This window comes from Salarias fasciatus, chromosome 10 (genome assembly GCF_902148845.1).
Source record: "Salarias fasciatus chromosome 10, fSalaFa1.1, whole genome shotgun sequence".
NCBI classification, from domain to species: Eukaryota; Metazoa; Chordata; class Actinopteri; order Blenniiformes; family Blenniidae; genus Salarias; species Salarias fasciatus.
The window spans coordinates 14,564,370-14,577,163 of record NC_043754.1 but is presented as its reverse complement, the minus strand read 5'-3'; the positions used below and the strand labels follow the sequence as shown (position 1 = coordinate 14,577,163).

At 42.8% G+C, this 12,794-nt stretch overlaps 1 protein-coding gene across 1 annotated transcript in view; it reads right to left on the bottom strand.

The window, feature by feature from the left end:
- Positions 1 to 12,794, bottom strand: part of pdlim4 (PDZ and LIM domain 4) — a 34,446-nt gene that overhangs the window by 16,275 nt on the left and 5,377 nt on the right. The window contains exons 2-3 of the mRNA XM_030100636.1: positions 9,826 to 9,977; positions 1,448 to 1,529 (exon numbers count right to left, since the gene is read on the bottom strand). Coding sequence (XP_029956496.1) covers positions 1,448 to 1,529; positions 9,826 to 9,977 — 234 coding nt within the window. The remainder of the gene's footprint in view (positions 1 to 1,447; positions 1,530 to 9,825; positions 9,978 to 12,794) is intronic.

Sequence of the window (12,794 nt, the reverse complement as noted above, 5' to 3'; positions counted from 1 at the left end):
GTTTCTTTCAGACAAAACTGTGCGTCAGCACACACACAAGAGTTATGATTTATATCCATTCTCGCTCGCTCGTGGAGTTACGGGTCGACCATCTCACATGGCGCAGTGTGTGAGGTGATGGAGGATATATTGTTTCCATGGTATCCGGGGAACAATCAGCATTGTCGTGTGTTGGAGCTCTATCATAACACGCCAGGAAGCACAGAATGAGAAAGCGTTTGGTTTTATTATGTCACCCCAGGGAGCGGATGTTCCCCCACTTTTCATGCTGAGAAGAATCCACCTGAGCGTGACACTACAGCAGTCTTCGCTCGGTACTCCGCAGTTGTCAGGGTTAACTTCATTAAACGAGACGCCAGAGGACTTTTTCAGACGTCAGAGTTGAACAAAGGAAGGACTGGACAAAAGAGGAGCTGCTCTTATGTTTCCAACATGCACATCCCTCCTGGTTTTATATCTTTCATTGAAAAGGAAGAAAATTAATTTGAACCCAGTATGAAAAAAGAAATCAGATTGATTTCACCTCAAACTTCGATTCCACCGATTTCTGCTAAACACCGTCACAGCGAGGCCTGAGAACCAAACAGATCAACCCCGTCTCCACATCTACTATAACACAATACTTGACAAATGGACGTCTCTCACATGTCTGAGGCACAATATGCTCATTGTCTATCTCTTTCAGTCCCACAATCTCCACACTCACAGCACACACACACACCTCCTATTCTCCCCATGCTCAGAAACCTGCTACCCTGCCAGCACTGGAAAGCTCGGAAAAGATCATCTGTGAGAGTTCATCATGCCTTGAATATCCTTTTTGGCAGCTCGGAAGTTTGGAGAACAATCAAGATACTATTTCAAAACCATTCCAGTGAACAGTGGGATGCATTATCTCATTTATAATCATGAGAATGATAGTGTACACGCAGTTGTCAGATCCAGTGTTGAGCCCGTTTCTATGGACTCTGTTTACAATATAAACAGACTGGGAAGACTCCAGTCTCACACCCAGTAAACTGTACTTTCAAGTTATGACCCCAGATGTGACTGAGCCTTTCTTGTGGCTGCTGTGGTTCACGGCTAGAATCCTTCATCCACAGCAGGAGGTTTTTAAAACTAAACAAAATTTAACTAGAATCAGACGAGGGAAATGACTGAAACCATGACACCTCATCTTTTAAGATGATTTTAGATATACAGTATATTAGTGGATGATGTGAAATTTTTAATGAATATCAAAAAAACAAATGAAGCATCCAGGATCATCTGAGCAACTTTACATGTTTTTGTAATTCTGGGCTCGGCCGGGTTCATCCATTCATTCACGGTACTCCTTATAGTAATGAAGAAATGAGTTCTGACAGTGTCCTTATTGAGGTGATGTTAAATGTAAAGAAACAGCTGTGATTTGTGTTTCGGGAAATCCAGCCTAAACAGCGGTTACCTGTGACTCAGGCTCCATGTAGGGGCTTGTCTTGCCATCTTCGCTAACTGTGGGCGACCACACTCTGTCTCCTGAACCCGATCTGAAAGGAAATATCCATGAGAGAAACAGAAAGTCAGATAAATCATGAGACATCTAACACCCAACCAGTCATGCACGCCATCATTTTTGCTGAGAAGCATGGATTTTTTTTTTTTTTTTTTTTTTTTAGCTGACAGGATTTTCCACCGAACGTCTTCTCTAAACAGTATAATTGCTAATTATAGTGTAAATGTCAAGAAGGAACAAAAAAATGACAGTTGGCACTGTTTACTTTAGCTTTGTTAGAAAAACCGTTTGCTGGGAAAGATGAAAAGTTTTTCTGCATTTGAAAACTCATCTAACAGCAGCACAAGTCTCTTATATGGCAAGACTGCAGATCAAACACTGAAGGTGTAATATGGAGTCTGGCACGGTGTTGGCCACCGACCCTTTAATGTTGCAATGTGGAGCCTCTGTTAGTTTGTCGCCACTTCAACGTTTTTCATTCCTTTGGTCACTCATGATAGACACTAACCTCTCCGCTCTGGGAACTCCTCACACACTCTGTTTGCAGGATGTGGTCAAATTTGCTCAACTCCAAATTTTCTTGGGAAAAAAAAAAACTACTTTGCACACAACTATTTCTCTCAGGTGAAGTGAATAACTGATCTGTAGTGCAGTGGATGAGCTACCGCTGGAATCTGTCGAAAAGCTTTCTGGACCGTGGCTTTTTCAAACAACATCCCTGCTGTTTACATCAATTGACTCCAGTTGCAAACACATTCGAAGAAGTACATAACTAAGTGACTGGCAACCATGATGGAATACAATATTCCCCACACAAACAGTTCAGAATGCTGTGCTTACAATTTATTGCTTCCCTTTGATAAACATTAATAAGAAAAGTAGAAGCTTTTCAAGCAATGTAATACATTCTACTGGCATCATGACTCACGCATGCAGTAACTCCTTCCTGTGAGTCCCACTTCTGAATATTTATATTTTAAATTTTCCTCTGACGTCCAATAAAAATTCCCCTCTGAGTAGATTTAAAGCGATTTTTCCCTTTTGTTGCCAAAGTGGGCCTATCGGTGTTAAAACTCTCGCCTCTCACTGAGAAGATTCTTGGCTTACATCTGTATTGGGGTTGGAGGCCATCCTGTGAGGAGTTTGCATGTTCTCCCTGTTCATCCATGCTTTTTTTCCTTTTTTCTTTTTCACATGTGCTCCAGATTCTTCCCACAGCTCTTACTTGGTAACTCTAAATTTCCCATACTTGTGAAAGTGAGTGTGTGTGATTGTTTAACCATTATGAGCTGGGACTGGTTCCAGCGCCCCGCGACCCTGAGGTGGCTATAGGGGTATAAAAGATGGAGAATGTTGCCATAGCACTGGCGGTTCTATGGGAAAGCATCCAACTTCCAAAAGAGTAACACAGGGATATCATGCACAGTAACTAAAGGCCAGCATGTGTGGAAGTGCATGCTTTTCCCTTCGCCCTCCTACCCTATTCATCTCCACCTCCGCCCAAAGTGACAGAAAAAGGAGTGTGTGTGTGTGCAGGCCTTCATTTGTTGACCCCATAGGGGTCGGGAGCTGAGTCTGAAGAGGTGAGGTCACTGGCTCGCAGCTGGCACAGCATTGACGAGGCTGAGGCAACGCTTCAGATATGAAACGCGGAGGTGTTGCCATCAAGGACGCTCTTATGAGGCGCCGAGTGTCTGGCGGATGAGCAACAGCTACTGCGTAGGACACACCCCGCCCCCATCCCACCCCCCCCCATCCCCAACGATTCAGGGACAAAAATTCTTCATGCTTTCTGATTGTTTGGTTGTGATGGTTACCGCACAAACAGCCCATTGACAGGGATGAAAGTTCAGTCTGAAGTGGTCTATTTGAAGTGACGTCTTGGAAGGGGAAGACAGAGAGACGGAATGCACCCATCCATTTATCCAAACGGACTTCTGAATGCACAGGCATGACTGGAAACTGTGAGTGATGGACCAGTGCGATCAACAGCATTACAATATTGGGTTTATTTTGTTGTGAGGCATTTTTTTTTTTGGCGGATGCCCTTCTGGATAAAAGACATGTTTTATTGGTTCGCTGAAGATCAAACTGTTTTGGAGAATTTGAAATCAGGCATGTCGTAAACAGCAACAGCGGAAACAATCCGCTGCATCCAGGACAGATTAGTGACATCAGATTCTATGGTCTTTTTCACTTCCAGGACTGAGTCACTCAGTGATTAATATCCATGACTGTCAAAGATCCAGCATCGCACTAAACAGCTGCTGCACATACAATGACCTGTTGATTGCTGTGCGAACCTCATTTTTCTTTGCTCTGTTTTTCCACTCTACTGTACGTTCCTGATCCAAGAAAAGAAAAAAAAAAGAAAAAACTTCTGCCTAACTGGTAAAACCTGAGTGGAAATACCAGATTGAATTGGATATTTGATGAAGTTGATGAAATTTTTCAGACTGAGTCTTTGAACCGTCTCGCTTCTACTTTCTGACTTTGAGTGGAAACATATTCAGATCAGAAACTAATTCTGCAATCCCTACTTGCACATTTTCATAAATGTAAAATGCTCAATTTCCTTCAGACATCTCATGAAATAAATAAGTCAACGTAAAAAAAAAATATATACGAAAGTACAAAAACAGAAGCAAGAGGAAATACAGAGAGTAAAACAAACACAAAAGAAAGTCACAGGTCATCATGAAGATTTTCTTCTTTCCTTTGGTCATATTTTCCCCAGTCTGACCTCCTGCTGCCAGGTTTAATTTCCTGATTGGGCCGGTCTGGGTTTAGGAGCGGTGGACGGGTTTATTTTGGCAGAACAGGATCGCCATGTTGGAGGAGGAGGAGCATGGGACGGAAAACCTCGTACCCTCAAATTAAGATGCGGCTGATCGCGAATCATTTCAAGGTTCACTTAAAAGTCTTGCCTCGTTGCAACATCCTGTCAGAGGGCTCTTGAAGAAGGCAGCTTTTGCCCTCCAATCATGCATCAGACAGCATATTGAAGCTGAGCAGTGAAGCTGCTCCTCTGAGTTTGTGCAACGCAAGAGTTTAAATTTTATGGGAGACAATAACCTTTTAAAAAGTTGTTGTGAAAGTAAAACAAATGAAGAAGGATCAACCCCCCCAGTCTCCCATTCATGTTACAGTCCCGACCGTTAAAAAGAACGTTTTTGGGGGAGCATGAGATGAGGGGAGCAGAGCTGGTGGAGGGTGGAGGGGGCGTGCCTGAGATGGTTTGTTTTTGTTTGCGTCCCATCTGGACTCCCGTGCTCTGCTGGGATCCCTCACACAGCCTCACACGTAATTCCTCGGCCGTGAGTCACGGGTCGTGGAGTCAAAGCGAGTCAAACAGGGTCAAACTCAACACGAAGGGGATCAAACTCGATGCCTTTCCACCGTCTGATTTTTCTCTCATTCTTTCCAAAGCCACGCCGCTCGCATGTGAAGTCTTACTACGTTACATTAAACATCACTCCAACAGAATCTTGGCCCTTATTGCTGACTATTGCATGACTAACATTACCTGGACTTCCCTTGCACAAGAAACGGTCAGTGAACCTTTGTATCGATGTGTTTTGTTAATTCTTTGTTACATCTCTTCTTTCTGCTTAACATATGTATTGAAATAGAGAAAAGAAACTTTGCTTTGATAGTCTTCCACTGACAGTTTCTATCGCCAACCCAATAAAGTGGATTTGAATGTGAAGTTCCAATAAAAACTCAAGTGGATTATTTAGAATAATCACAGTTCTGTTTCTGAAAACTGCTGTAGTGTAAAATTCATTCACCCCAAAAGAAAAAAGAAAACCCCAAAAAAATACCATAGAAAGGACAAAACTGAATTAAGTGGATGCTGAAAGCTCTTGGGGAACTTTGATGAAGCGTTGAAGCTCTGAACCATCAGCACCAAATCCTCAACTTAATCCGACTTCATCGAGTCTACAATTAATAGGATTAAATTAAGGACAAAAGCATAAATGCATTTCACAAGATGTTCTTTTGGTTCCAGAACAAGATGCAGCCTCAGGAAAACACAGCACGAGCAATATGACTCATTTTTCAGCACATTTAACTTCCCACTCCAGAGCGACTCTTTCCAAAGAGCCTGACTGGTGGCGGAATAACGTCCAAACCGCCACCATGAGTCTGCAGCCAGTGAAGCCACGTGGCGATCCAGAGCGAGGAAGTCACCAAGGATGGGATGGAAGGGCGGAAGATGAAGAGAAGCTCAAGGAGAAGTTAGCAGGAGTGGGTTTAAAGCTGGAGAGCCAGACATCAGCGCGGTGTGATGAGCAAGGTAATAATGAAGAAGGACAGATGGAAGGAGTGAAGAGAAAGTTCCACAGCTGCTTAAAGTATCCAGAGCCTTTGTTTAGGTCTCAGGATATACAGACCAGACAAAGCAGACATGACACACTACAATATGGGCCCAGTCTGTCCGTCCAGACCTTGACATTACAGTGAACCTGGACATTTTTCTGACATTTTTTCCTTCCCAGCGTGACGACATAGCTCCGTTTAAAGGCCGATGCCAGGAACAGAGACATTTGACAGGCCTGCCTCAGTGGGAAAACCTGACGGAAAATGGAAATAAGTGTTGACCTCAAAGTATGTTTCTTGTTTCCCTGTCCACATCTTGGCATCTTTCGCGATTATTTTTTTCCACCGCTCTCTCTTTTAGGCATCTACAAGTGGGATTAACTCAGAACCACAGCTTGGCGTATCATCTTTCATAGATGGGCATAGATATAGACACCATGCAGCTGCAAACTAACAAGTCCGCCATCAGATGCCGTCTCTGCATGTGTCTTCTAAATGTTCCCGTTTCCAGAGTAAACCAAACATTTCAACATGAAAACAAGAAAGATGCTGCATGGTGGTGTAGTAGGTCAGGATATCACTTCATAGCGCGAATGAGTTAAAGCTGGGAAGTTTGCATGTTTCCCTGAACATGTTTTGGTTTTCTTTGGGTACTCCAGGTAGCTCCTCCATTCCAAAAACATGTATTTTATCTAAAAGTGTGTGAATGTCTGTGTCATAGCATCTGAAGTCTGATTTTTTTTTCTTTTTATGATCTTTCTTTATTCATTTTTCATGAGAACGTAACCAGAATCCCCCCGCCCTCCCCTCCCAGATGGCGCTAACACCAATTCTGAATCATGTGGGTTATGAAAGTTAAAAATGTGGACCCATTACAAAGAAACATTCTTGTGTTGCACAAGACGTCAAGCTCGGCGTACTGTAATTTTGGTTCACAGCAGACGTGTAGACTCATATATTTGTCCATCGGCAGCAGCACAAAATTACAGGTCTCCCGTTTCTTGCGCCTGTTCGGAGTATTTTATGGCATCGAGCTTTTAATGAGGGCAGAGAACTGCTGCGCTCTAAAATATTATATTTTAGTGAGTCAGCATGGTTTCTCCGTGTTCCGCTTCACGTATTTTCACTCCAAAATCAGTGGTTGCAGTTGGATAATCATCAATTATTTTTTAAGACCAAACAGAAGGTTGTTTTGAATGAAATGAGAAGCCCATTTTTTTTTAAATCTCCTTTCATAGATAGCACACAGATTTAATGAAAGCATCTGAGCATGCTCACATTGTATAAATCATAAGTCAGGGATGAAAATGTATTAAACGTAAACACAGCAAACAGCCTCTGTGGTTCAGAAGTTAAAGGTTTCAAAGCACTGAGCCTTTAGTTATGGTGTTAAGTTCTTTTTCCTTTTGATGAATTTGACAGTTTGGCTCTCATTTGTTTGCGTGATCAGTCGTAGTGACCGTTGCTGTGTATTAAGACACAACTTCCTGCGCAGCATATTTTCTGGAAATAAGTAACAAGGCACTCAATGTTTCAGACAATGAGCCGACAAGAACTGCTCTGGATGACGTTGCTATTATTTCCTTCCGATACCATGTGTTAATTTCTTTCCCCTTCCCCACAAAATTACATAATTTCATCTCTATTTTCATATTATTCAGCAGGAACATTCAGTTATTTGAAAACTTGATCTGATTCAGAAAAATATCGATATTTACTATTTAATTGAATTTCCTGCAAAGCACAAGGAGAAAACATTGGCTGCAAAACTGCATTTTAGGCAAAGGAAAGCCCATGTGGATTTTTCATTTGGCCTATCTGATTCACTGTTCCTCTACTTGGCTCGAACTTCCTCTATTTTTCTACCTCTCACTCTCGCTTTCGCTCCATCATTCTTCTCCTTCTCGCTCCTCTTTCTCATAATCTCAGCGACTTTCCACCTCCTCTGGTTCCCTTTCAAAACTCTTTCTTGCCTTCTTCTCTTCTCTCACTGAGAAATCCGTTGCGTTTTATTCATTTGTACCGCTTCCACTCATCCTCTCCTCCTCTTCACCAGCAGATTACTCCGGCTGTACAGCCAGAGGTGAATACCTCTCTCCCAGATACGCCTCATACTCCTCCTGCCCAGCAGCGGGGCAGCCCGCATTCTCATTCTTCAACCAATATACTGACGGAAAGGTCACATTCCAGCAGCTAATTCTCCAGCTTCTTGTTACGCTGCCATGTTTTAATGATTTTATCAGTTTTAAAGCGAAATAAAAGGCAGGATGGATCTGATCATTTGGTTTTGGTTAATGTCATTGAAATCTTTTTAGCAGGAATTAAAAGAGTGACGCACAGAAATGTTGAGAAGAGCATAAAAATGTCTTTGACCTTTCGCACTGAATAACAGTGAACCACTCGCCCAAGCTTTTTCACCCTCACCCATTGCACAGCTTTGCTGACGAGCATTTGCTCCAAACCACATTGCATCAAGTGAAATTATGGTCAGAGTCGCAGGGCTTCCAACAAACCAAGCATGTTCTCTTAAAACTACATGGGAAATGCGTGAGAAATGAAGCACACGAAGGCTTTCATCTCAACAACAAGGCGTCGGAGCCAGTGTAATTGCAATCGCTCTCTAACAATGCGGCGAAATAAGCAGCTAAAGAATGAAAGTGCAGCTCCAGATCAGCTAATGGTTGCTAACAGGTTTTACGATTTAACCACCACTATAAAGTGCTCCTGCTTTTCATCAGAGTCAGTGAGGTGTTGCATTTAGCTTTGAGCAAGTTTGACCACTTGAGGAGAAATTCAAGCTGAATTCAGGAGCATTAAGATGCAAGAAGCGGAGCGTGGGAGGGATTTTATTTGTGCTCCTTCAGTTATAGAGGAGCTCCTCCAGTCTTTGCAGTGAACACTACTTTATGTATGCTTAAATAAATTTACAGTCCTCAAGCGGACAAATAGCAGCTCAGCCACTTGGCTTGATATATGACTGAATGGTTCCTACAAGCGGGAGGTGGAGGGGGGCTCGTGCACGCTGGAGTGCACATGATAAAACACTAATACAACACAGAGGCAGAAAAACCTTTCAGGGATTCTGGCATGTGAATGCCTTCCTCTCTGATGGATCTGATCCTCCTCCTGGAGGGATCCTCGTTCCTGCTGTGTTTTCAGGTCAGCTTTTTGCTTCAAACCATTCCGGGGGAGAAGCAGAAAGACGGAGGGAGATTCTCTCGCGTGTGCTGCCGTAAAAGGAGCGAGCCGAAGCACCCGTTGGCAGCTGTCACTTGTAACCGAGGCTAAAACCACACGGTGTTCTTCTTCTTCGAAGAGGACGGGATTCAGAGGCTGCCAGATTCGCTCTGCACTTTCCAATATTCTGGAAAGCCAAAGCAGCCGTCTAATAGAAATGTGGGAAGGGAACGGCATTTCAGTTTTCCCCTTGGTCACAACCCATTAACCAGCCGTGACCCTTTTCCTTTCACACCCCCTTGTCATTAAATGTTTGGATAGATCATTTCCATTCTGCTACGCAGACAGAAACATGTTCTCCCGTCGACCGAGTAAGGTCAGCCAACACTAGGAATAAAATAATGCAGCAGACTGATGAGCAGAATACAATTTTCCAGCTAATGAAGAAGTGAAACCTTCAATATTGACCCGTGGAGTCCATTTGGAAAAGGTCACTCTCTGACTCACTGTAAGTGCAAGCCTCATTGGTTTTGACGGCGCTCGACGGGAGCCGCGAGCGGATCATTTAAACAGTCGTTAACCTGTCATCTGTCACTGTGACGCAACCGTGCCAGGCTAAACAGGAATAAAGACAATCTGTGTTCACGGACAAGAGGCAGCAAATGTCCTGAGTCATGTAGGATTTGTCAAATTATTCAACTCAGTTCACTTAATGAGCCTGACAGTAAAAAAAATAAATCAATTGCCAACACTTTTATCTCTTATCAATCAATACTTCAAGATGAAGTTTGCCGTTACTCTCAGGTGTGGTCAGAGCCTTGGTTCAGTACCTGCAGACGCTGAGCGTGAGCTGCTGAGTGCAGGTTTTGATCCGGTTCTGAGCCTCCATGTGCGTCATGACTTCCGTGCTGTCTCCGTTGATGGCCAGGATGGTGTCTCCCGGGCAGAGGTCACCCTGGGCCGCCTTGCTGCCAGGCGTTACCTGAAGGTCACAGAAGCAACAATCAAACTCTCATGTTCCCCACAAAAAAAAAAACAAAATAAAACAGACAGAGCTGCTGACAAAATACCAGTGAGGGAAAAAGGGGCGTAAAAAAGAAGAAATGCATTAGCATGGGAGTGTCAAAAGAGAAGCCAAATTCAACAAAGGAAGCTCCTTTTTGATTTATGTAATGTTGCCTTAGGCAGCACTATAGGTTCTCTAAAGTCAGCAACAACGACACTTGGAAGTGAGAAGTCGTTCAGAGATTGAAAGTGCTGAAATATCTGGAGAAAATAGGAACGTTTATGGATCACTGGCCTTTTAAAATTGAGTACAATCCAAACATTTGCAGTTTTATGATCATTTAAAAACGATATTGGAGTAAATCCTTTGTCACCGGTTCAAGAGTTCAGAGGTCGACTACTTTGAGACTTAAAATTCAACAACTCTGCAAGTACAAGCTTTGCAAGCATTTGATTGATGTGCTGTATTTCTCTCGGACATTTTTCACTCTGTCTTTTTGGTATTTCATAAAAAGGAAGTTCGCATCGCTTTAATTTAGAGGATTAACTCAGCGGTCAAACACAGCCGGTCGCTCTTCTCTGTGATCTATCATTCCTGAAACACGCTGATCTTTGGACATTTGAGCCCCACAGAGAGACGTAGGAGTGAGATGGAAAGGATGGGGGGAGGGGGGAGGCTTACACCCCAGTGGGTAAGTTTCACCTTCACAGACATACCAAGTAACATATGATATCAATTTTCCTTTATTGCACTCATACATAAATGTCCCTGCTATTTCCAGGCCTGCCTCCGACTGATCTGACACTCTTGGTGGAGATAAAATGAAAGAAAGTACCGATTACTGCTGGAACGGGAAATATTCAACAGCCATGAAACAAAAACATCATGAAAAATGAGCAATTGTCACTGAACTCTGTGAGCTGTCCCGCAATGATGCACACGGCTATTTGTTTGTATTTTTCCACTCATTAAAATGTGAAGAGATCGTCTCCAGCTGGATGCAATTTCTGCAGTCACAGTGGTTTTGGAAGGAATAATCTGTGACAATTTTATATCACCTAAAGAGCCACAATTACTTTCTTTTTCTTTTTCCATTTCTGATTAATAGCATTCGCATGATCTCCGTTTTAAACTTAACACCACTAGAAACGGAGGTACAAGTACTGGCAGTAAAACAATGATTGCTTTCCCTATTTATGAATAAATATGAATGAATTTGATGTTAAAATCTAAAATTTTCAATCCAGTTATGAGATGAACCACAAATAAGTCACTTTGATAGACCAATGGTCTATTTTTAAACTACTGGTCGGTAGCTAAAAAAATAAATAAATAAAACTCCAAAGACACACAGTTCAAAAACCCACAGTTTAGTACTTTGCCACATGTCTGAGATCTAAAAGTAAAAAATGACTAACTGTATGTAGAAGATTTAGTGCCATTTACCCCATTAGTGAAGCGCTCATATGTCAGGTTTTAGTGATTCATCTTTGTCTTTTTCAGACGCAGCACTTTTTAAACTCATCTCATCTTCATACCAGAACACCCACCGCCACATCTCACGCTGCCTTTTGGAGCCTTCACCACCTTGAGAGCACCACTCATGGACGCTCCATGCCCAGTTAGATTAAAAGCTTGTGTTGAAATAAACAAAACCCGGAGAGGAGACGCACAGTGGGTCTGTTTGTGCAGGAGTTGCATGGTGGGAAGAGCCTCAGAAGAGCGAAGGCACACAAGTTCACGGTCCATGAAGCACTAATAGCTGAGTCGTGTGGTTCAGATGTGGAATTCCTAATTTACAGCCTCTGACCGCCCAAACGTCCCTGACTCAGTTCCGGTAAACTGAGAGGTCACTGTGTGCGTGTGTGTGTGTGTGTGTGTGGGTCTCTAAAAACAACAACAACAAAAAATACAAACCCACCTAAACTCAACAAGAATAAACAAAGCTTATCCAGGTAAATGAAAGATTGAGTCTTGTAATGAGGGGAAAAAGCATGAATCAAGGCGATCCGGGGTGGGAAATGTAACACATTCCTGTCGGTCTAAGCCAGCGTTGACAGACACTGAGTGCAGGTTATAGTTTGACCCCGTCATTTAGCACGACCTCCCCAGTGTGAAGGCACGTCAGATGTTTGTTTGTCTCTCGGGTCTGCGCCTGGGTTGTGTCACCGTGGTGGAAAGTTCATGCACCCCACAACACAACACACACACACGCGCAATGACGAATATCACCTAAGGGTCAAACCATAAAGATTAGTGCATGATTCACACACAGCGGTATGCCATGTACCACAACCGCATGCCTGAGTCGTCTCTATAGGACACTTCTAAACATCTGCAGGAAAATGTGAAGCTAACGTAGAGTATATAAAGTGAATATTTAGGAACTTAATTTTTATTTTTTTTTAAATTAGGCTTTAAAGACTGCCACATTTTGTTTATCCCAGTCTTTTTTTAAATCTTGTGCATACTAAACCCTTGTGGTAACAAGAGGTTTGGAAAGAGGCAGTCCTCTAAGATCTTCTGGAAACAAACCCAGCGTGAGTGCCGCTAATGAAGATCTGAAAGGGAACAAAAGCTGCTGCGAGTGATGAAAAGTGGTTTCCAAAACCACTGCGGTGAGAAACAAAAGGCAAGAAATTCAACGAGTGGATTCAGCCTTAGCAACGTAGTCTCACATGGTATAAATCCAAATTTTATCATCAACAAGTAAACTTACTTTCAATGGCAAATCAAAGAAAAGTCCTTTTTTTTTCTTCCAGGAAGTCCAGATGAGTACGTTGACTAAATGAG